This window comes from Lepeophtheirus salmonis, chromosome 14 (assembly GCF_016086655.4).
Source record: "Lepeophtheirus salmonis chromosome 14, UVic_Lsal_1.4, whole genome shotgun sequence".
In the NCBI taxonomy this organism is placed as follows: Eukaryota; Metazoa; Arthropoda; class Copepoda; order Siphonostomatoida; family Caligidae; genus Lepeophtheirus; species Lepeophtheirus salmonis.
In genome coordinates, this window is record NC_052144.2 from 5,225,152 (window position 1) to 5,252,053 (window position 26,902).

The 26,902-nt window shown below is 28.7% G+C and overlaps 1 protein-coding gene across 1 annotated transcript in view; it reads left to right on the plus strand.

The window, feature by feature from the left end:
* Window positions 1–26,902, plus strand: part of AkhR (Adipokinetic hormone receptor) — a 172,374-nt gene that overhangs the window by 115,152 nt on the left and 30,320 nt on the right. Inside the window, exon 3 of the mRNA XM_040725348.2 lies at window positions 7,535–7,683. Coding sequence (XP_040581282.1) covers window positions 7,535–7,683 — 149 coding nt within the window. The remainder of the gene's footprint in view (window positions 1–7,534; window positions 7,684–26,902) is intronic.

The following is a 26,902-nucleotide window of genomic DNA, read 5'->3' on the forward strand; positions in this document are numbered from 1 at the left end:
CATTTAACATACAATAAAGTAGAAAATGATTATTAAGTGTATTTGGATAATATCAAGGACTTTTGAGATAATTAATGCCAGCAGATCAAAAAGGACTCCTGTTCATGTGGGGTTAAAGAAAATAATAGTGAGATAATAGGAATAAATTGATTTTTAGAAATAAAAAAATATATATTTTATATCGATATAAGGTGGACTTCTCATCATCTTTAAAAAAGGTAGTAGTTTTATTTTGAATTTCAAATGGTACTAAATCTATGTAATGATTTAAAATTTAGAGTCCAATTTAATCTAACAATTTATAATTAAAACTACGTCAAAAAAAACAACAACTTTTGATCATACTCTTACATCAGATTTCAAACAATAGGAAAATTAAACTAAAAGTTTGTTTTGAATTTTTAAAGACAAGTGTACTGCTATAGGTCCATTAGTTCTCCTAAACGAAAAAAATAGCTTCAAACAAATTGGGGTGCCTACTCATTCCATTTTAAAAAAGCAATCTAGCCCCAAAAACAACATTAAACATTTATAAGATACGAACAAATCGTTTCACTCTTCACAAGATATAAACCCCTAGGTTTTATCATGTATAGAATAGTCGAGAGAAGGCCATTTAAGTTTATGCAACGAGTAAGGACAATAACTTTGCTCTTTTGAAAACATTATAGACAAAATCCAAGTAAACTATTTATGTCTTACGTGTAAAGTGATAACAAATCGTTTGGCGAAGGTAATTAAGGCCAAAAAGTCAATAAACAAAAACTTAGTTTATCTTTTTTTGCATTCTTATATCTTCAAGAATTAGTGGTACACTTTATCAATCAGATAATTTAGATTTATAAATTTTAAGTTTAGCATTGAACAATTTAAATGGTTACGTTGTATAAAAAATAGTAGTTATATCGCTAATAAAGTATGTACATGGTTTTCGAAATGGGTGGAGGGGGGAAGACAAAAACTGCTTCGAAAAAAAAATAAACAGATTATTTTTGTATTATATTTGGTTTAGAAAAGGGAACTATTAAAAAACTTGGTGTGGCCTTTAAAGTAATTATTCTACTCCAATATATGATCTTCATACTAAGAATATATATAAAGACAACGTGTTTCCGAATGAAAGGAGAGAGCAACAGAAAAGAAAAAATAAATGTTTACCTTAATGCAGTATTATAGTTTTGAAATTTTTGTATTTAACTTTTTTTTTATTTTGTTATAAGTTTTGAAATAGTGCTCCTATGAACATTTTTAATCATTATTGTTTAGTAATCTATAATATTAATAATCAATGATTATGTAATATTTATTTTTTTTAGTTTATAATATTTTTGTTATGCAAATAAAATTTTAATTTTTAATGTGTTTAATAAAATTATTTTAATTATTGTCCTTATATGACAATGTGAGATTTAAAAGAATACCATCACTGCTCTAATTTATTTTAATTTCTCCAATTAATACTTTTACAATTGTATTATTAGTTGATACATTTTCACTATTGTTTTCATTAAAACAACTAATAAATAGCTCGTATGGCACAGATTTAGTTATTTATATATTTTTGTGAAGATCGTAAATCTTCGAGACAGTAATATTCTATTGTGTCTACTAGCAATTTAGCTATTTAGAAGAAGATTCCTGAGTAAATAAGTACAAAAATTACAACCACATTCAGATATTACAATAGAAATCTATTAAAGTTAAGAATTCATTTATATTTTTTTAAAGCAAATAGTCACTTAACAGTTCCCATAACTATTTATAAGGAATTGAAAAATACATTGTAGATACAAACAGGGAGAAAAGACAAGCATATTATATTTGAGAATTTAAAAAAAAATTATCCTTATATTCCAAGGGCAAAATAGTTTGACGAGTACTAAAGATATTGAGATTGAGGCTTGAAGTGTTCAAAATGTATCATTGGCCATATTTGAAGTACAGAACGAATTTAAAATTATAAATAGAATTAGTATTTGCGATAGAGACTATTTAGTAGTGATTCCTGCGTTTAGACATTAGAGAAACTAAAGTACGCTTATCAAGAAAAGAGTTTACTTAAATTAGGAGTGGACTTTAAGAGGATTGAACAAAAGAGTTTCAATGAAGGATTTTTGAGTGTAAAATGAGAAATTTCTTTTTTTCTAAATGTATTTTCCATTATATTTTTCCCCTATACAAGTATATAATTATTTGATTCAAGATACAATAACTCATTATATGCAATAGCAGAATAGAATATGTTTTGCATACCTACTAAACTATCGAGGAAAGAGAGGCACATTATCTTGAAGAATCTAGTATTATCTTCCTTTTATTTTTAAATCACAAATGAGACTCACAAGTATTAAAGGGATGAGGCTTAAAGTGTCCTGGTTATATAATTATCCATTTAGAACATGCATTTCAAACTCTACCTAGTAAATTTAAATGATATCAATGTGATTGAGATGAGTTTTTCCTAAGTTATATATATCAAGAATACTTATCAGTGAAATAGTTTTTTTTAAAGTAAGAGACGAAGCAGAGTTGACTTAATGAGAAAAAGACGAACTTCAATGAAGGAGCAGTGGATAAGAACTCTCTCTGTTTCTTATTGAACTTCAGTGGATTATTTTGTCGTTTTATGGAACTTTATAGTTCATATATGTATAAGTATACAATGATTTCGTAGAAGATCTGGAGGATGTTATGCATTCTTGAGCGCAGAAGCAATTATTCATCAATGTCAGCAAAAAGGCATTTTATACAGTGATCCTTGTATATTATACTTCCTATTTTTCTTTATACTATATTGGTATGTTATATACATCAGGGATCACTGTACACAGTGCACCTTCTGACTTTTTTGATACATTCATACTCACACATATATATACTTGATGAATTTCTATGACCTTACGAGATAAAACATAAAAAATAAAGAGAAAATACATTTTTATTTAAGTTTTATCAATTCAAAATTTAATATGTTAAATATTTTATATAAAAACCTAAAAAATAATTATGTATTCGTCTTAGCATATTGCCAGCATTATTTTTTTTATATGAAATATAGCATAAATATCTGACAACTTGTCACAACTATTATCTTAGGAATAAAAAGAGTCATTATTAAAAATTATCTGAGTTAAAAGTCCTTTTTTTTTTTATTATCTTGTTTAAAAAAAAAAAGTAATGAGGATTTATTTGCAGTACTTTAAATGTAAAAGTACTTCAGTAGCAGAAAAAAACCTGAGCTTTCAATAGCTATAACCTCATTTTATCAACTTCTCAATTACTTTTTTTTATTTTCAGACACATAGTCATGTTTGTTCTTATATTAACTATACGAAATCATATTTAAAGTAAACCCACAAAAAAAAAATGTCGAATGCCAAAAAGTGATCTTGAAAAGAAAACAACTATAAAAGGTTTTTTGCCAAACGTCAAAAACATTTTTGTACCCTTTAAATATTCTTTTGTGTAGAACAAATTATGTAAAGATTCGTACTCAGTTTTGATCTAAAAATCCTAAAGCGGTTTGACCCTTGAAATAATTTTGAGTGGACCAAACTCATTTGGTCGTTTAAAAAAGTTCGGATATAATAGAAAAATTCGATCGTGATCGGTCTTATAAAAAAACTCCAACTGGATTGGTCTCATTTTATATTGGTAATGACGTCACACATGTTTAAAAATGGTCAAAATAACATCAAACATATTTGAATGTGTAGTATAAATCATATTTGTACTACAAATAAAAAAGTTATCTAAAAAGTTTCCGACCTAAGAAATATATAATAAATTTTTCAACATAGTCTCCATATAACTCTACAAACTTTTCCAAACAATGCTCCCATTCCTGTAACCTGTTCAAATAGTACTCGGTGGTTTTCACTACAAATTAAATTTTATCGAACTTGATTGCTTTTTTAATTGATGAAAATCTTTACAGTCAGTTTGGAAACCTTCTAATATACGCCAAAACTCGGATATATTGCGTCTAAACTGCACCAACAGACTGATAGTCGATTTTGTCCTGCTTCATAAAAACAGCACAACAATCAATTCCATTAAACGATGGCTATATATCAACTGTGCGACCAAAATAGCAGAAACTTTGGTGAGTAACTATCCATAGATGCTAGTTACATATGGTTAACTATTATTTACGAGTATTGCAATCTTTACGTTAAGGTTGGCAACTTTTCAGACCCCCCTCGTAAATCAGGATAGGCGAGTAAATTGAGCAATATATTGAGACTAAAAAAGGGAGATGTTAATCGAAAGTTTGAGATCGCTATCGGAAATAAAATATTAATCCAAATCGATTAAAAATGAAACAGAAGACCGAACCCGAAAAAAAATCTCTACACTAGAAATAATTATAAGAAAGAAAAAAAGAAAAAACACTGAGAGCCATAAAGTTCTATGATCAGTATATATAATGTGATTATAGAGTTTTATGTCTCTAAATCATTTTTTTTTGTAAATGGTAGTAATGTTTATATATAAAAAAATTAATATATTCATATTCATTTAAGAGTCATTCTTTTTGTTTTGGATTATAGGTGCATTTTATTTTTACAGAATTTCTTATAACTGGATTTGACTGTAATTGTAATTTTTCAATAAATGTTTCCACTTGAACTTGGGCATAAATAATCATAGATAAAGATAAAAAAAATCGAGTTAACTATACGATAATTGTGTGTAAGAAAGTCGCTAAAAACTTTGTTTCATAGTTTAAACACAGGGGTCGGCAAAATTTTTGGAGAGTAGGGGCCAAACAGATATATAGCATCATAACAGAGGGCAAAACAGCTATCGCTGAAGAGTCAAGGTAGAAAACCATGTTATTGAATATATAATTGATTTTCTGGGAGTTCAGAGAAAACAAGGATTCAATATAATTTTATTACAACAATACCCTAATTATTTACTACAGGAATTATAATAAAGGAATTAAATATAAACATAATTGAAAAGAAAAACCTATATTTTCCTAAAAAAATTACGAAAGAGATCTGGAATTTTCCTAGCTATTCGGTGAGTTAGCCCCTCGAAGGGTCACGAAAGTAGATAGAAGGTATCGTTGTGTGGAATAAGTAGTGAATTTGGCTCTTATGGAATATTCAGAGGAGGGGGGTGATTTCTCTTGGAGTCTATCCGTTGACTGAGAGAGGAGGTCTGAAGAGATCATAATTTAACTATGTAAGGCATTGCAACTTTTTTTTATTAATTTCAGGAATACTTTCCACAAGAGTTTTATTGTGCAAATTCGTTCTGGCATTATTCTTCCCGGACATCGATAAACTCGGATAGGAGTAAATACAAAGAATAATTGTACTATTTATTTCTAAATAATCATGGTCCTTATTCAAACTTAATTATTTGTTGCCTAATAATAAGTCTTAATATTATATTACATTAATTATCATTTGATTTTGTGATGATTTTATCAATCATAATTGTTGGAATAAGTTTACAGGAAGGATAATACAATCATAGTAGTGTGTACTGTAATATTACAATAAATTGTAAATAAGCAATAATTAAAAAATAAACATATCTATTATTAATATAGTAATTGAAATTCATTTTCTTATTTCAAAGATATGAACCAATCAAATTTTATCATATTGACACATACTTAAATAAAGAAAAGAATGTATTCTATTAATAAATATATAAACATTTAATAAATAATAAATTTAGCAGTTAACAAAAATATTGGAGTTACAAAAAATTAAACCATCACAAGAAATTAATAAGTTACAATATATAACAAATGAACAAATACACTAAAACCTATAGAAAACAACAGATAAAATCGTATGGAAACAAGACATTTTTGGGACATATTTCATCTTTTTATTTCTGCGAATGCATATTTGAATTCAATTTAAAATTATAAGATAAACATAAATATTGTTTAAATGCTCTATATATCATAAAAGATAAACTAATTAATGTTGCATTGCAGAAAAAAATATTTTTTAAATTATTTTAATTAATTATCATTATATACGCACAAAACAGAAACTAATTTTGATGAAACCCCTTAAGTCAGTGTTAAATTGTATCAATTTATTTATTTATTGAATAAATTTATATACAAATTGAATGACTAAAGGAATGTCAATAAAATAATTAATACGCCACTTGTTGTTCTCTAATTTGGTTAATTACTCTATGGAAAGGTTTAAGGCCCTCAATGATTTCAAATAAAAATTGGAGCTACAGTCCATCAACCTTATGTGTTGTGTTTATATAATGAGGATTAATGAATATAATTTCAAAAAAATTATATATTTCTGCAAAGTAACACCAACACATTTTTTTGAAAATATCCCAAATAGTACTTTTGCAAAAAGGTTTTCGGTCAATTGTCATAGAGCTATATATGTGTGGCGATAACGTAACACCAAGCTGGCATACTTTTTTTCAATATTACGACCGTATGGTAAATGTATCAGTTGATATCGTTATTATAATTTATATTAATTCAAAAAAGTGACAAAGTCCTTCGGAGCTGAGGTTTTGAAGGTTATCAGAACCTGATAAAAATCGGTTATTTGGTGTAAAAGAAACTGAGACGTCATGATTACTTTTAAAGAAGATTGTCTAAGTATTCACGGTGTGAGAATAATGAAAAAAAAAAAAGAAAGGGATAAGGAAAGGTATAAGAACATCCCTCAACAAATGAAATAGACAATATAGATATAATTTGATTTAAAGTTCAAAAACCGCAAAATCAGATTGGCTGAATTAGTATATAATATGTTCATATAAAAATTTAAACAAATATCAATCATATTAATAACTTGTTGTTTAGTTTTTCATTGGTTTAATATTGTATTTGACTCCTTAAACATTCCTCTTTGATTTTTCATTGAAGTAAAAAACTTATAGCGTGTTTTTCTTTGTTTCATCTAAAAAATTCCAACCTTCTTTCATGTTATCGCCACACATTTGTTGTTGAGGATAGACGGAATGTACCAAATTTTTATTAGCATACTGACCTAATCAAAAACAACAAAGTGTAAACAGTCGTGTTAGCTCTTCACAAAATTTGGCGTCTAATTTAGACATTTTTGTCAGCTTCCCATTCCATCCTTTGGGTGATATCCTCTTTTTGACACTATCAATAGACGCCTTGGTTGTTCTTACCCACCTTGAAACGGACTATTTGGTCGGGTTTTTCCACATCGTTAATATGTATTTTTAAAAGTAAAATAGGAAATCTTTTCAAAATACAGTAACATTATTAAAACTGTAATCTTTTTTTTGTTACGTCCCGTGGGGTTTCTGTCTGCAAAATTGACCATTTTCTACATAATCTTTCGAACTTTTTTTATAACTACTTAATTAATTATATAAGATATGCTAAAGGAAGATTGTATTTCTAATAAATGTGATGAAAATTTTGATATTGAAAACTTTATAGGTGTCGTATAGCAAGAATAATGTTGTGTTGTAAAAATATTTAAAATATAATTTTTTTTAAATTATACATAATTATCTTTGTTTAAATTATGATATTTTACAGGTAACTTTTTTTATGATGCCATTGGAGATCGGATGGGCAGCAACAGTAATGTGGACTGCAGGAGATCTTTTGTGTAGAATTCTTTCTTTTTTTAGAATATTTGGGCTATTTCTATCCAGTAACATACTGATTTGCATCTCCTTAGACAGGTAATTTCCTTTTTATTAATGTATTTTTTTGAAAAGTAAATTGCATGTTAAATTTTGATATCAATAGGCTTCTTTTCAATATTTCATTTATTAAATGGCATATGTTCAAAAGCAATATATGGTGCAAAGGTCTTAACATGTAAACAAAAAATTCACACTTTCTATACAAAAAAATTGTAAAGCAGTTAAATTTGCTCTATATATAGGTAATAGGACGTATCTTATAACTTCAGTTTCATATCTAACTCTCGTGTGGTCTTTTTAAAATATATAGTTTAGGACCAGTTCTGAGATTTAAAAGAACTAGTAAACACTTTTATTTTTATATCGAAACACAAACAAATACTCAAACAAGAAGACAAATAGTTTATCATTCTCATGAGTAGAGTTGAGTAGTTTGTAATGAAAACCCCTAACCTTTAATAATTTGAAAAGTAAAAAAGGTGTTCATTTTTCTTTGTTACTGATTAATAGGTATTTATGATGTTAATTTCTCACAATGAAAGAATAATTATCTCCTATTTTTGGTGTAAATTGTTGTAAAAATGTATCTTTAAATAAATATACGAATATACATATAATTACCATATTGTCAATGGATTAATGCTCTTTTAAATTTAGAAGGGTTTCCATTTTATAGCCGTTATTAATTTTCTTAGCTGATATTAAAAGGGGCTTAATTCCGGTTTAACATATGCTTTGATCCAGTTATCTCCTCACGCTTATTTTTTCCATGTAAACATTTCAAATCTTATCATCAGACAACATATTTTATTTTTAAGGATGTCAAATGGGCTATAGAATACTTTTCAGACCAGAAGAAATTGTTTTTAGTTTTGAGTGTTACTTCATTTTTTTTGTCAATGTTGACCATTCTGTTCTACAGTTTTGGACAAAAAGAGTAACTTTCTTTATAAAGGATTGAAGTTCTGGCCTATATTTTTCCATATATGTAATATTTTTAAGATAGATTGTTGTCGAATTTTTGATTCAAAATTATTCCTCATCAAGGATATTTTAGCAAGTTAAATTTGAATTCAATTTGTTACCTCAATAATTACTTTTTATGTATTTCCTCATTACCAAAAAAATCATCATTTATTTGTCCAAAATTTTTACTTATTTTGAAGCTATGGATCTGTTTTGGTTGGAAAAAGTTTTGAATAAAGCTTATGAACATAAATATTGCGATATTTATTTATTCATTCATACAAAATTTAGTGTTTCTTTTTAAAATGTATCATGGAGTTATGGCTACATAAAATAGTCAATATAAGTCAACACGGTAATATTTATGATTATTTTATTAGGTTTACACGTGTTTCTTGAATTTTGTATGACGTTTATTTCATTTAGAGTATCCTATTTAACAAATAAATTTAGATGCTGCTCAAGTGTCAATTTTATTCCTGCAGAATAAATAAAAGGATATATAATATTTTTTTTTACTTTAAGTGTTGAGAGATATTTAGCTAAATTAAAAAAATTTCAATTTTGAATAATATCAGTAAGAGTTATTTTTAGAATTAAAAGTTAGTTCTCCGTTACTTCCCTCTATTTTTTTTTACTAGAGTATTTTCCTAGGGTATTATTCATATCAATCTCAAAATTTATTTTCGTTTAGTATTTGTCAAAAAAAATATATTAATCATCTGTAAACAAATTTAATATTCACTGATATTTGTACCTACATATCAAAAGAAAGGGTTCGAGTTTATTTTTTAGCGAAGCATTTGGCTTCCTTATGAAAACTTTAAGTAAAATAGCATTACTAATAATTTATTTCCTAAAGTATATCTTAACTTTTTAATTTAATACAATGAAAGTATGTATATAACAGTTAAAGATACATATTTGGTAGTGTATGTCTATTTTTATGGGTTTTGTTTTTTTGTGCATAAATCATAAACATCTTAATGGCCCTAAGTGCATATTTTGTCTTAATGAAAATAGATAAAATTAAACAAGAAAAAAGAAAAAAAAAGCCATTTGAAAAGACTGCGCTAGTTTTTTAAATCTGTTATATAAAATGATGTAAATATGTTTACTTAATCAAACAGATTATATAAAACAGTAATTTCAGAAATTAAATATTTACATGGGAATTAATAAAGAATGATTTGGCAATTATAACACACTAAGTTTTTTTTATTCAATGAAGGGAAGAGCGGGGAAAAATAAGCGTTCTTTCTTTTTCGAGCAAATGCATTTATTTTCTTTCGTCGATTACAAACAATTATAGTGTATTTCAATTTTTAGCAAGTTTCCGCGAACAGTCCTACAGCACTGTGGTGGAAGCACAAGCTGTACAATATAAAGCATTTTGAAAGTGATGAGAAGGGTTGTAAATCAAATGTAAAAAAGAAACAAAGGAGTAACATGGTAACCCTGACAATTTTAAGAAATTTGAGAGGAGAGTAGCTTAGCTGTCATGACGTTTCATTAAATTAGTAGCAAACAGCTTTAAGATAAAAAAATAAGCAGTAGTACATCTACGTATCATGCAAGGACAAAGGCAGAAAATATGCCGATTTTTATCATCAATTCTACTCTGATTCCATGAGGAACTTAATTATTATATTAGGGAGAAATAAAATACTAAATCTTTTTGACTGTTTGGGAGGAGTTCAGCTTAGTAGTAATTGTGTTGGGTTAGATCAGGAGCAAACAGCCGTCAGAGAAAGAAAATAAATTCAAATACTACTCCATATTTAGCAATGGCATATTTGAAGGAATTCCTCCGATGTCGATTTTCAATTCTACTTTGAAAACAACAAAGATGGCGTTCACTTATAACTTATAAAAATTCTTTAGTTTTTATACCCTATTATAAATTTTTTAAATAATTATATACTTCGATGTAATCTTTTCAATAATAAAAAATTAATGATAAAAGTTTTTGAAATTAAAAACAAAAAAGCTCTTCAGATTGCATATTAAAAAATAGGGCTATTTTTTGGTCTGAGTATTTGACATATTAAAATAGAAGGTGAGATAAAAGTAGGAGTATATTAAATATAAAATAAAATTGTTGTTCTTTTCAATAAATACTTTCCATTATATTAAAGGGAAACCATAATAATTAATAGACTTGTAAGAGAGATGACATACCGGTAAGAAAAAAAAACACCCCCAATATTATCATATTAATCCTAATAATTTTGAAGAGGATATTTGAGAAGAGATCAGCTTTGCTGTCGTGGCGATTTATTAGGTTAGCTGCAAGGAGCCAAGAGAAGTAGAAAAAAAAAACAGAAATCCCACACCTTATCTACAGACACGTGCAGATAATTAGGATCAAATTTATGGGTGTCAAGAGGAACAACAGTGATATCTACAAGTACCTTTTTTGTCTCGAGAGTTTTGTACATAGTGTGTCTTTATAACTTTCTGAGAAAAAACATTTAATGGGGATGAATTACTAAAAAGATTTGCTGTGATCAAACCCTGCGCCTGACATCATCAGACTCCTGATGTCCTGATGAAAAGGTACCATATACATCATCATCAAGAGTCCCAAAAACTAGGGTATGTCTAGCAAGTTAAATCACAATGCCAAAAGTAACAGAAGAGGGCTCAGGTTTCTAAAGTTCTACTTAGACGTGCTCAATTACATGGGCAATCCCTGGATGGACAAGTGGCTGGAATCAGAAGATACACCTTCCAGCAGGACTCCCCCCCACACACCATAAGGCCGTGTTTGTACAGGAATGGCTGGAAAACATAACTCGTTTTTGGGACTTCTGGACCTGGCCTTCAAACGCTCCTAATCTTAATCCTTGTGATTATGATATGTTTGGAAAGTTGAAGGGGAAGGCCTGTTCAACCTAACATAACTCTGCGGAGGCCCTGAAGTCGTCCATCAGGTCCGTAGCAGCTCCATAGACGCCGTGGAGGTCTCAAAGTCTGTTAAAGCTTTCAAGTAACGAGTGGAGGCTGTCCTTGAAGCAGGAGTACATTTAGAATAAAAAATATTTAAAATTGTCTCATTGTCGTTTTTAGTAAAATAAAGTGTTCTCCAGAATTTATTTATTTATTTCGACCAGTGGCGATAAACAAAGCCTGTGAAGGCAAGTTATTGTATATATAATATAAAAATTTCAGTTCTTAATAATAGTGATGCATTTTTAAAACAAATATTAAAATATAAAAGACAAAAACATAAAAAAACGTGAAAGTGCAGAGGAAGAAGAAAAAAAAATAAAACAATCGTCACACAAAAAATTATTTACTAAAAATTGCTTGAGGTCAGCCTCACTTACCTGGCAAAAGCAAAATGGTATTTTGTTCCGAAGAATAATAAATGTTTAATAGAAACTATTCTTAGAAATGTCAGTCTTTGGTTTTGGTAGGTAGATGGTGTTTTTAGGGGAGAGTCTCGTTATATGGAACAGATAGCCTTTATTAAAAATCCAGGTTTGGGGAGATAGGTTAATCTTTTTGCTTAAAATTCGTGTAGTGTACTCCCTTCTTTTTTAATTGCACGTCTATCAAACAAAGTGATCAGGCCAAGTCTTTAGACTTTGCATTCCCAGTTCTCGTTATTTCCCAATGAAAGAAAAATGACACAAACCTGGCTTGTAGCTTTTCTAAGCAATCAATCAAGTACTTTCTTGAAGGATTCCAGATCTCAGATCCGTACATTAAGTTTATATAGTTTTACCAATAACAAAGGGTGATAAGTTTTGAAGACTCTTTTAATGATTCCCAGGTTACGATTAGCCTTCTTTAAAATATATTGCATATGCCTCTTAAATTTCAAATCACAAGAGATGTAAATTCAAAAGTCTAAGTAATAATCTACCACCTTAAGACTTGGGTGGATGAATTCTTTTTTGGAGAAAGGAAGCAGGACACATTTATTAATATTTATAGGTATTCTCTAAATTACACTACAGTTAATAAATTTGGTGTAGACATCTTCCACATCAGAACATATGATTTTTCGTATCATCTGCGTATAAGAATGCTTCTTCCGAAAAATTATCTACTAAGTCTTTAATGAAAATGTGAAAGAGCGTGGGTCCAAGTACACTACCTTGTGGAACAAATGAATAATGTCACTAGGCTCAGAAACAGTGGAAATGAACAACTGCACTTCGTATCCTATTTTTCAACGAGGAACTAAGTCATTGCAACAACTGACCCTTCATAGAGATGTTAGACAATTAAAGACAATTTTTCCATTAGGGACTTTTTCGAAGGCCTTGCTGAAATCAAAGGATATAATAACACAGAGAAGGTTACAGTTACGACGACTTACGATAACATCCCAGAAAGAAATTATATTAGGACTGAATCTGTGTAAACTACTATAAATAAGTATAATATTCTCAACGAATCCTTGTAGCTTCCGTTTAACGATCTGCTCCATTATTGTACCGACCTGTATTGTAAGGAATATTGACCTATAGTTAGAAGGATCAAGAGAATCTCATTTCTTAAAGATGGGAACTAAATTGTCTATTTTCCAGTCATTTTGTACATATACACATTGAAAAGAAAGATTAAAGAGCATAGATAGAGGGAAGGCAATACTATTAACAACTCTTTTGAAGAAGAAGGAGTAATTCTTTCAGGTCCAGTGGAGAAAGAGCAATAGATATTTACATTTACACTTCGAACTTTTTTAGGGGAAAAGAAACATTCAGAGATGGACGGGCCCCAGGAATCATATCAATAGAACTTGCATGTACTCGATTCATTTTGGGTTGATAGACTGATGCAAAATACGTGTTAAAACAAGAAGCTATCTCAACATCACCTAAGATGAGTAGATCCTCATTATTTGGTATCTAACCAATTCTGTTGTTACGAGAACCTACTCTCTTCTTTCTGATATATGAGTAAAGAGGTTTCATATTGGAGTGAGAAAGTTTTGATAGTAGCTCAAATTCATTTTTAATCCTATTTCGTCAATTAAGTTGGACAACATTCTTCTCATATTTTTTTGTAGCAAAGTAGAATGTCTCGACATGGAAATCGTCTGAAATGATCCAAAGAACGTCGTTATAAAGCGACAATTCGTTTAATTTCACTTTCCTTTTTATCGTGATTAATCTTATGTGCCCACCACGGGATATGGCAAACTAAAAAGGCTAAGTACACGCATTTATTATTAATGTCCAGGCAGTTTTAACATTGTTTGAGTGGTGGGGAGAGGTAAAATGTCCGACCCAGTCAATTGTGGAAAGTATTATATTATTGTAAAATCAAAGTATCATCTTGAGCTGCTATTTTTTTTATAAATGATAGTTTAGTGTTCAAAATTAAGATGGGATAATGATTGGATAGATTAATATCATTCAACACTTAAGTGTTAACAGTAGAATTAGAGGAGGAGAGCACTAGATCCAGAATATCCCCAAGAGTGAGTAGTTTCACTGAATTTTTGTTCCAGGAAAAGATCCTGAAAAATTTATTTATACAGCCTACTAGTAGACGAAGAAGGGATCCAAGATGCCCAATGAATATGAGGAAGATTGAAGTCTGGGGCGATGATTGTGTCAGATTGAGTTGATCTTATATAAGTATAAATTAATTGGTCTTCATTATGCTTGGTACTAGAAGAGACATAGATAGAAAAGGTCCTATAATTATCACATTGGACTTGGCATATTTGGAAATTTACTTCAGAGATTTCCCTGACTGTAGAACAGCTGAGATCTTTAGAGGAAAAGACCACCACACCACCTCCTCTTTTTTTATACACCAGTAAGTGATCTGCCCGGCAGATAAGTTTGTAATTAGTCATGCCAATATCGCCTTTGCTATGATCATCAAACCGTGTTTATGGTCTATATACAATAGCTGGCTTGAAGTCGTCAAGTAATAAACGATTTTTCAATATCAACGCTCACATTTATTTTAACGGCAAATAAAGAAATCGTCCATATCTCAAACTGTTTTCGTTTTATTTAAAAAAAATGTGAGCGCTGTTAATAAAAAACCCTTTACATCTTAAAATTTCTAATTTATTAAAAATACTAAGTATGTTTATGTAAAATATGGTTAATTTTTTGAGGGTACAATATGGAAAATTTGACCTTCTCTTTAATTATAGAAGTCCAGGAGACTCTTTGTTTTGGTTTTTAAAGGAAATCTTCTTTAATGGTGTTATTCAATTCTCTTTCAGCTTTTGTGAGGAGTGGGAAAACACGTATCTCATCCAACTATGTTTCAACCAAATATTTTTAATACTTTTGTTATAAAAACCGGGAAGGACTGTTGGATTACTAACATTAGAGTGATTATTTTTAAATCTGAAAGCAAATTGAATATAATTTGTCTGAATTTGAAATTTGTCAAATAAGTTTTTTAATGTTGCAATATTTAGAAACACCATATATGATGACTTTTCGTCTATTATTCTCCGTCTCGTTCATTTCGTCCATAGACCAAATCTTTAGATCCTTGAGATCAGTAGAGTATTTAATCATTTCATTTTCAATTTTATTTTGTCTCTCTGTTAGAGATGAGATAGATTATTCTAACGCAGAAAATTTGTCAATGAGTGTTTCAATTTTAGCTCGTAGCTGAAGGATATCCCTGATAACTAGGGGGAGTGCTTTACATGGTAGCATCTGATATTATCTGTTTTATGTTAGATATAAAGGAATCACGTTTATTAGGAGATAGAAGAGACAGATCATCATGAAGATTATTATCAGTGGTGTAATCAACACTATTTTTCCTCCCGCGCTTGCCCATGACAAACAAGGATACAAGAAACAAATGCAAAGAAAAAGGCAACGGGCAGAGTATTAATTTCAGTGAAGACAGATAAACAGGATTTACAGAGAAGTCAGGGGAAAGGGAAGAGATAGAGAGAAAAAAACTTGACAATTATTAAAATTTGAAGCGGATTTCCACTAATTTCTCGTCAACGATGGCACACACTAGAATATTGAAATGCTTACGTAAAAGTGTGGATCTCGACAATATATAAGATAAGTAGATCCAATATGTTTTGCTGTAATAAACACCAAATAAGAGTCAAATATTTATAATAGGGAGTTACAAACGTCTTAACACAACGAAAGAAAAATACTATAATTCATTAATGATCTTGGTGTCCTTAAACTTGGCCCAAATTTATCTGCAAGACACTATATTATGGAAAAAGCCCAGAAATACTCAAGTCGATCGTTATTTCTACTCTGAAATCAACCAGGATTACCCTTTAGCTTTGCAACATGTATTTGACTTTCATAAACAAGTAGTTATATTATACTTGTATGTTCTATTTTCCAGAAGAAAAGAATAATGATAACAGATTTGGAAAAGGAAAAACACATTTCGATAATATCTAAAAGGATTCTTGCACTCCTCTCAAGTTATGTTTTTACAAATGTTTATAAAAATAACATATAATCCGCCAGTAAAATAAATCGAATAATGACATCGTAACCAAGACAATTTGGAATTATATTTTTGGTAAAAAAACAGCTAAGCTCCCATAACGTCTCTTTCAAATAAATCCAAGCATCTTTGATATGAAGGAAATCATCACAAATCATACTTTGTTTCTATCAGGGAAATCAACAGCAAGTACTCGGATGGGGATGCAAAAGTCTACTCTGAGCCCAGCAAGATCAGATTTGAGAAATAAAAAACAATGTTCAGGAAATAAGCATAACCCACATTCTAAATTAAGCAAAACCATAGAGAGTAATTACACTGTTCCTGATCTTAAATTCTACAACAGAAACATACAGTTAGAATTCTGCAACAAATCCTCAGATTTGCTTTTTGTTGTTTATGCATTAGTAATTCCTTTATATTCAAATGTTCTCCCTACAAAAATAAAATAATTGAAAAAAATTGATAACAACTTGGGAAAAAAAACTCTGCTCAGATTGTAATGAAGAAAAAAGAGACTTGCACTCCTCCAGGGTAATATTTTTTAATATAGTTATAAACAATCCCCTTTCTTATAGAAAAGACTAACCTGACAACCAGAGTTTAATCATGTGGGAGGGGGCATTCTCATTCAAACACTTTAGTCACGGTTCTGGTCTCAGTATAAGTATACTTGTTTCGAGATACGAGCGTTTTATTTTGTTAACAATCTTCAGGAAAAGTATTCACGTTGGGCTTTGAAGGGAAAGTAATTGAGAGTAATTAGATTTTTTTAAATACGTTATTGCACACTTTTTCACATACCCATATGAATTTATAAAAAATACAAACTTCCTCTAATACTCAATTGCCAATAAATTATAAGTTTTTTCCTAGAATAGACATAAATTTATAATTCACTTTTATAACAAATAGATATTTTTGATGGACTTAAAGATATATGCCATTAGTTTTTTTTTTAAATGGCTATATTAAAAACTAATGTTAACTTTAAATATCGTAAGAAAATACCCTATAACTATATAATAACTTTTTTGATGAGAAAATTATTATTAATATTTAATAGCATGACCACTCTATCTTAAAGGTAGCCAATTAAAAATGTTATATTTACATTTAGATTGTTGATATTTCAATTCTAAACTAAAAGGATCTACTATAAACTATAATTATATTATAGGAATTTTTTTATTATAAAACCTCCTTGTATACCACGTTTATTGCTGTTTTTTGTCAATTTGATGTAGATATAATCGACCTGCACTCTTTCTTGACACACTTGAAAATACAAAATATAATTGACCATTTGAAAGTTTGATTTTGGTAAATATAATATGTTTGGTATATGTTTGATTTTGTGATTTATTTCTTGTCATTGCTATTAATAGCCTTACCTTAAATAAAAATTTGAGACACAGATAATCTATCTTGTTTTATGAAGAAAAAAAATCAACTTATCTGTGAAAAATGAAACTTACAGAGCCTAGGTTTTAGGTCTTATCAGAATTAAACATGAATTTCTATACGTCACTCAAAAATCTGAACAACTTTTATTTCCTGTCTAAAGTCCGTATCGGATTCTGTTTTTTAACAAATGCATTTTTATCATTGTTTTTCTAAGTGGGACGTATATCAAAAACAAAACAAACAGAAGTGTCACATGGCTGACTTTTTTTGGATATTACTCAGCGTATAATATGTGATACTGAGATTTGATTTTTATACAACTTTTGCCCTCCATAAAGAAGACCAAGAACACAAATGTAATGGTTGCATACATCTTTCCATTGTTTGTGCTATTAAAAAAGGTTAAAAAGTCATTCTTATCAAATTTAAATCTGTAGGCGTTCTACAGAAAAGTTTAAACTTTCATATCTGCATGATTTAATTTAAAAAAAAAAAAATCTCGAACATAAAAAAATATATATATAAATTTAAATTTTGCCACAAAATGTAATATAATACAGATTATTGTGGGAAAAATCAGAACTTGCACATTTGCCCTTTTAAAAACCATGGTTACCACTTTACAAAGAATATAGACCACCTCAAAATACCTATTTCAAAATGAAACCCAATATAAAAGGGTTGTTTATTAGTTTAGTTATTAGTTTATTGTTTACATTAGATACATCAAAAATATTAAACGGTTAATTTTTGCTTTGTGTGGACTCAGAACTTCTTGAATCCGAATAAAATAAATGCAGCCCCTTTTAAAAAGAGTGTCGTGTGAACGAGGTCTGCACTCCACCCCTATGAGTACTCATGAGTGAGTTTCAATGTTGTGTAAAAACTATTCATATATGATGTTATTCTCCTTTTAAGGTTCCTTATTTTGATACAACCTATTGCTATATCACTCAAATTATTGAATTATAAATATACTAGGAGATACCAATATTATACGTTTACTTATAACTATTTTTAATATTTTCAATAACTTTAAAATTTAGTAACACTTATCAAAAGACAAAATTTGAAGTTCTTTTATCTCCTTGGCCATTATCAATAGAAATATATATTTTTTTTAAACCATAGTAAGCCTAACACGATGATCTAATTCCTAATTTCCTTCTTTTTTAAATTTGTATTCAATATCCATGTTCCCATTTTCCGTGAGTACAATATTTCATTTTTTGGATTTTTGTATCGATTACCCATATCTTAAAAAAAAAAATTGAGACACAGTGAATCGATGCTGTTTTATGAAAAAAATCAACTTATTAGCAAAAAAACAAACTTTTCCTCCAGAGCCCAACAATTTAGTCAAATCAGATAAAACTTAGCCTTACCTATGTCACTCAAAATTCTATACAACTTTTATTTATGTCTATAATATCTAAATGTCTCCATTTTTTAAATAAATACCTTACATTATACGTTTTTATGAAGGGATATACATACAATCATACAATTAAAATATTTTATTATTAAAATGTATTTACTATTAAACCATTTACATAAATTTGTTTATGAGTTGAAAATTCAATAAACATTCTTAATATTCTGATATTCATTATTATTAACCAACAGTATTCTTTTCGTAAATAATTGATAAAAAACATCTTCTATGTTAGTTACATAGAAAAAGTTTAGCAAAAGTAGTTGCCAGTAAAGAAATTATTTTAGATAGACCATATTTAAAAATATCTTCCTTTTTTGTTAAAAACGACTTGTGAAAAATATTCTAAAATACATATTTTAATATTTTTGCTTTCTATGTAATATTTGATATTTAATTTAATTTTTCATATTTTTTTTCAAAAATCATTTTGCTTTTGAACAGCAGTGAATTTTTTTCAAGAGAGTTTAATATTTGAAATCTAACTTTCAAAATTTTTTTCCAAATAATTTCATATTTGAAATTTAACTTTAAAAATTTTTTTACAAAAAATTTTATAATTTTTTGTGAACAACTGTACGTATTATATTTTTTTCCCCAAAGAAAATTAATTTTTTGTATAGTTATAGATTTTTTAATTTATTTTCAAAAAAAAAAAAATTATGAAAACCTGTGAATTTTTCAGCTTTTTTTTGAAAAATAATATTTTAAATTCTTCAAAAAAAATTTTAAAATAAAACTTTGAAAAAAATTCAAAATTTTTGAATTCGTTTGAAAAAAAATTAATATTTTAAATTCTTTCGAAAAAAAAAGTTAATATTTTTTGAATCACTGTGAATGTTTGATATTTTTTTTTTTAATTTAATATTAGAATTTTAAATTTTCCAAAATATTTAATTTTTCCAAAACAATTTTTAATAATTTTAATTTTTGGATTTTCTTTAAACTATTTTGTAGATATAATTCTAAATTCATAGCCCGAAATATATATATAATCCACTCGACGCTATGTATATGTTAATATACCATCACCATATTTTTTTTTATGAAAATTCAAAGAACCTATAACAACGCTCCTAAAACGGATCTGGACACAATAATATGGACCCACACAATACTATCTTAGAAAGCTTGTAATCCAAACTTATGCTTATTGAGTTCAAGAGAATAATTTCTCCTGAGCAAATTGTCTACTTGAATATATCGTTATGTTTTTTTCTTTTTTAAGATAGTAATGGTATCTTGGCATTTTGTTGAGATCCTAGGATAACATTTTTTTTTTTTTTAAATATTGCATTTTTTTTTTGGAACTGAGATGGTGTTTTACAGGAGGCCTTCATTCCTACAACAAAGTATTTTCAAATTTCCCCTGAAAGGTAAATGCCCCTCTTATTTCGAAAAGCTGATTTAGAATAAATATATATGTATGAATAAAAAAACCATTATTATTTTAGCTATATTTATAATATTAATGTTAAACAGATGTTGGATATATAACATTAATTTTTAAGAGAAAGATTACTTTCTGACTTAGCATATTTACTTAAAAATTTTAATTTACAGCAGATGTATACATGTACATACTGTAAATTAGAAATTTCAACGCCTGAATAAGAGTCAAGATATGCAAAATGTATATATACCTATAATATTGACAGATTAAAGTCGATTTTTATTTTTTACAGTTTTTAAAAATGAATAGTGAAGGGAAGATGACATTAACCAGTTAAAACGTCTTGGATTGCTACAATTCAGATAAACACTTATGAAAATTTAATTTGTTCAATACAGCCAAATAGTAACATTGTATAACTCATTTTACATACTACTTTTGAAATATTTTGAAGTATCTATGGCCCATAATAATCTTTCTATCGTAGCTTTGGATATTGCGCCGGATACTAATTTATTTGGAGGTGAAATAATTTAATAGTTGTTTTGTATTTGGTGCATATATTAAGCAATCTTAACTTTAGGAAAGTAAGGAGTAGCTAAATTGTATAAAATGGGTTGAACAGGATTTAATTAATGAATGTTTTTTATCGAATCCAGGAGACTACTTCCAAAAAATGTTAACTTGGTTTTTGCTAATTTCCTAGGTTTTATTGATAAATATTCTTGGGTGTTTTAATTATTGTTCTAGAATAAATTGGGTACTTTTATAATTGATTTAAATGGACTAACATGACTTATAAATTACATTATTTATTTGCTGTTTTAAATTATTTGAGAGACAAAAGCATGTACTATGCACCACTAGCATTGTGCGACCAAATATGCCCTCTCTCCCCATGCGTCCGTTGAAAGGACAGGTCATACCAGAAATATGAATATATCATATTCTTACATAGTTACTATGTATAATTTATTATAATATATAACGGAATCAAAAAAGTGAAACATATTCACTGACGTCACGAGTGATTAAAATTGACCTCTTTTAAGTACCAAAAAGTGGGACTGGACGAGATAGGACCGTACTGGACCAACACAACACTAGCTACCACATCTGTTTTATAGTACATGCTATACATTCATAAAAATTTACCTATTATAATCTCCAAACTCTAACAATTCTCTTTTATAAAATTAAATACTTTTGGGATTTAAAACGTTTCTTTTATGGAGAGAGAAAATACCACGTTCAAAATTTTAGAACATCAAAGTTTAATTTATTTTAAAGAAACACATATTAAATCATAGTAAGAATTTCTTACGATTTGAAGATTATAATATACAAAGTTCTTATAAATATGTAATTATACTTGTACACATATGTGCACACTCCATTCTCAACAAAAATTATATTTACACGGAAAAAAAGAAAATTAACCCTTAAATACATATTCAACTATAGACTCTTTCATAAACACCCTCTATAATTTTGAATTTGAGATATGGCCATCAAATTGATTTTGGATAAAGCCTATCATTGAAAAGGTTTTATTAACAAAATTAAAAAATAATCCAAGGAAATAGTAGGCAAAAAGATTGAGATAATAAAAAAATTATATATGATGCGTCAACATAAAAAAAACATGGAACAAAAATTCCTTTTTATTTTTTTAATCAATATAGACATACATGACAATGCTTTATAGACATATTGAGTTAATTTTAGGCTTCATAGTCAAATTTGTATAATAAGTAATCATTCCAAAGAATGTAAACTATAGTTTAAAACCTTTAATTTAAATGTGTCTTTAATTTTAAATGGATGGGGTGATAATCCTCACTATATAAAGAATGTTGAGTGTTTGGGGGTGGGAGGGGGGATAGGAGCTTTACTTTCTTCACATTTCATGAACTTCGATAAGCACATACCCTACAATGTATCTAGTTAGGAAATACGGAGATATCACTCCAATATCGAACCTCACTTCGGTTCCAAGTCCATCAAAAAGAATCTTCACTTATTTATTTGGTTTGTAAATGTGAACATCTATTATATTTTTACGAAAAATGGTTGGAAAGAAAGCCATGAATATAATACAGAGAAATAACCATTTCAACAGAATACACATAATTGTCTCTTTTTCTCTTAGAATATTTACGTTTGGAAGAACCCTTTGCTATTTCTGGCCTTGTACTTGTCCTCAAAGTCGTTATGGACAAGTTATATGTCCTTCTTCCTCTTCGTTGGGTCCTTTGGGACCTCATTGTTGATGGATTCCTTATCGCACATAATTTTGAAAATGTTACATTGTTGTAAGCAAGCATGTAATGATTCTATTTGAGGACCTTAGGAAAGGCTACTGTTTGTAGCATTACTTTATCTTTTTGTTGAATGTAACCGTCCTTACTTTTCATAAATAAGGATCCACATCAGGAGCGAGAGTATGTATGAAGGGCTTTTTGCCATTTTCCTCATATATGGGTCTGGTAATGTCGTCTTTGAGTCCATAGAGAATCACGGCGATCCGTCAGAATCTTACAATTTTCCCCATGATGTTGTAGTGATCTGTGCCAGGAGTTGAAAGAAATACAGGAAAAAATATCATGCAAGAGCAAAAAAAAAAATACATAGAATTGTAAATACGAAAAACACTGCTGATATTTATAACTATAATAAATATGTTTAACGAGTTTTAGGTCATATTTTATAAATCTCTACATATACGGGATATGAGTATTTATTTTAAGTTATTGGGTTATTATAAACATATTTTATATTCTTACGAGATATTATTATTATTATTTATTTGTAAGAATTAGATGTATCTTATTTATATGGTGAACATGTTACATTAATATATAAGGTAATTGTAGGATTTGTAACAAAAGGGTTTTTAGGTTTTGGGAAATACTCCCAGGCTGTAATGTTTATTATATATTAGTGTTGTCAAGATATAAATATTTTTGTACCAGATCCAGTACTAGAATATGTATTTGAATTTTGGAATTTTATGAACGTATTTGACTAAGAATTGACGAAAGAACCGGCTCGTGAAGCATGAATTTGTATTAACTAACCAAAAGGAATGGAACATTATAATTTAATCTAGTGTGTTATTTATTTCGTTCAGAATAGTGGAAATACGATCAAAGACCCTTCACATAGTGGTGGCCAGTAGGTTTTTGCAGTCTTTGGCAAAAAATATATGGGCTACCTTGTAAAAATTGGAGAAATTTACAAATGACGAAGCCCTTCACTGACCCATAACAATAGGAATGAGAATGGGGCAGTCCCACTCATATTGTTTACTCATGCCTGGCATTACATAGCAAGTTTTGCATATCTATATATTTAATGCAAAGGGAAGTGTTTTTAGCTTTGTTTTTGTATTTGTTTGTGGGTATATCCGGGAATCACAGCCATATCAACGAATGTATTTTGCTTCAATTTTTGTATGTAAGTTCTTTTGGCTCAAGGAATGCTTTTCGCAACATTTTTATGGCCTTCATAGAATACAAAAATAAAATTAAAAAGATTTATCTTTGTAGATATAGCCAACAAAATAAGTATTTGATCCTTTCACGATTTTGTAAGTTTTTCCATTGTCAAACAAAAAACCATCTGTAATTTTTACAGTAGATTTATTTTAACTTTGAGACATTTTATGACAAAATAAAATAATAAAAAAAAATGTTTGGAAGAAGAAAAAATGCTGATTATAAGCCCAAGAACACAATCTCCACCATCTATTATGGGTATGTAAATGTTATATTTTGTTTTGTTTTTTTGCTAAGGGGAATGGAAAACATCACTGCATGAAAGGAAGAATGGACAACAACCTTCATCTATCGTGACGAGGCATTTAAAATGGCCATGTCAATAAAGGAGTGTCCCAAGAAAAATACATTAAGGTCATGGCCTCTGGATCTTAATCGCATAAAAAAAATTTATCGGTGCTCAAACATACAAAATTGGCAAAGGCTCTAAAATATTTTCATCGATTTTAGTAAAAACAACTTGAACACAATTTTGTGCTTTATAAATGTCTTGTTGCCATACAATTTATCGTCTGCTGTTTTATTTCTATTTAAAATGTGTCTAAATTCCTCGTCCATCGATTACCAGATCTGACTCAGCTCCAAGCAGTCTTTTAAATCATGATCTAGCATTTTTTTGAATTGGTTGTGCTACATACTTTTTTCCTTTCTGAGAAGTACTACCCAAAGGAGACTCTCAACTTCATTTATGTCTCGTTTGCATTTATTATAGTGTCAAAAATTGACGTCACTAATGATAGTTTGAGTTTTTAATTTTTTGTTGGTATTTTGAATATGTAGGTGAGGTCGAAAAGCAGATTAATTATTTTCACTTCTTCCTTCATGATATTATTTGGAACATTATTTACCTCCATTAACTGGCGTAGCTTCTTAGTTGGCTAGAATACTTTGTATGGCACTCTATTTTGGTTAATAAACAATATTATAAAACTTTCAATAATCATCAGTTGTCAGAATGGAGGCAAGAAATCAAAAAGGAGTTAGATTTGCTAGACGCCCAAGTGTGTTTAAAGGCGATCCTAAAGGTCGTAAGGGGCTCCTGGAGTATTGGTTACTAGATTAAACGAATAGTGCTTTCAGGTCATAGCCTTGATAGGTTTTTTGTCTGCGGTAAACGCAGGAAAATAAGCACCATGGAGAACGTGGACATTCCGATCATAGTATGCATAGGCTCTTAATGTCTGTGATTGGAGTGTGAGGAGGGAGGTCTATGAAGTATTTGAGAAATACTTCTTATGTACGGCAAAACTGAATCTGCTTTCAATGGAAACCAATGCCAATTGGGTATAGAGAAGCGTGAAATTACTTGAATACATTAAAGCATAACAATTTGCATCTTCTTGAGCAAAAAGTCCCCCAAGACCATACCATTTAGACTATAGTCGAGGAGAGAGCCTGTGATATCCCTAACCCAAATTTGGATTTACTCAAAGTCCCTTTTAAGCAGCAGTGAGCAACCATATCCGAGGCCTTCACCAAGAAGTACCAAAATGCATTTAAGCCCAGGTTGTAGGCCATGGTAATACCTAAAGGAAATCAATTAAAAAACTATATCAAAGAAGAAAAAGGTTTTTATATATCTTCAACGTTGTACTACTTTCCATTCTTGTACAAGTTTACTCTATTTGTTAATTATCAAAACGTCTACGATTACACAGAGTATAAATTCAATAAATAAATTATTTCCACCCCTTCTTATGCAAAACAACAAAATACATTTGATATATGTATTGCATATATTTATTACAAAAGTTTTAAAAAAACATTTTTATCAAAAAAATACATTATTGTCTGCTTTAAGTAATGGAATAGAATTATCATCACGTCCTTCTATTAATACATTTATATGAAAATAACTATGCTATAAGTTTTTCTAGTCTTTTGAAGAGTGCAAACATAATAAAATAAATGTTATAAGCTGTTCCCATTGAAGTAAATTAATATTGTTGTTTAAAAGTCGAAGTGCATCCTCACACTTTAATAATATTAAAAAGAACTGTCTATAGTTAAAAAAGTCAATTATAGAAAAACTCGTTACTACAAAACAATCAAACACTTTTTTATAGAAAAAGAGTCAGAAATAATCATCTACATGCCTTGCAAAATCACAATAATAGATTTTTTTCGTTTGTGTGCTGTGTGTATAAAAGTTTCATGAATCTTTATGAGATTAAATGTGAGCTATCACTTGTATTAAAACATTAAAAACCAAAAAGTAGTCTGTTCATTTCATTTCTACAATCTAAATCGAAAGAGTGCATGCCCAATGGGGCTATGAAGGATTTTGAAATTTTGGAGCGCTGATATAATTAGCTCATGAGAGTGATTAAATTAATAGTACTTTGGTGTATAACATAAAATATATTTACATATAACATATAGAACCATTTAATTTGATGAATATATGTTTCAATCGTTTTATACGAGAAATAAATATAAAACAATGATATTCAAATAGTTGGAATTCCAGCAATTAATTTTTTTTATTTCGAAAAATATAGTAAATTAAGTAAATCAATTATTCTAGAGTAACAAAACAAACCTTATTTTTAAAGTATGAATAAATAATATATCTTGAAAAATTTGAAAAATGAAAATTAATATGTTTATTATCGTCATTACATCTCGAATATTTTTATTTAATATTTTTTTCCTTATATTTCTGATAAAATAAACTTTCTGGAATAGTCTTTTTTTAAAATAAAACATGAGTTACTTACTTTCATGTAAGTTCCATTAACCAATTAATGCTGACAATTCCATGACATAAGTATATACTCCTGAACAATTTTATATTATTTTTTTATATATATAAGGTGTAGTAGAAATTTATATCTACATTTAGTGAATGAAGTTATGCAAAGTTGCAAAGAGGAAGAATAAATTTCCGATTTTAAACTCGCAAACAAACTAACTCCTTAAGTACATATTTAAAAAATTCCCTGCTTTTGGTGAAAATGGCATATGAACGTTATACTTGAGTTAAGATTCTTGAAATTTTGGTCACTGAACACATCTCATGGGTTAAAAAGAGGCAATGCTTTCTATCAGCAGGAGACTACC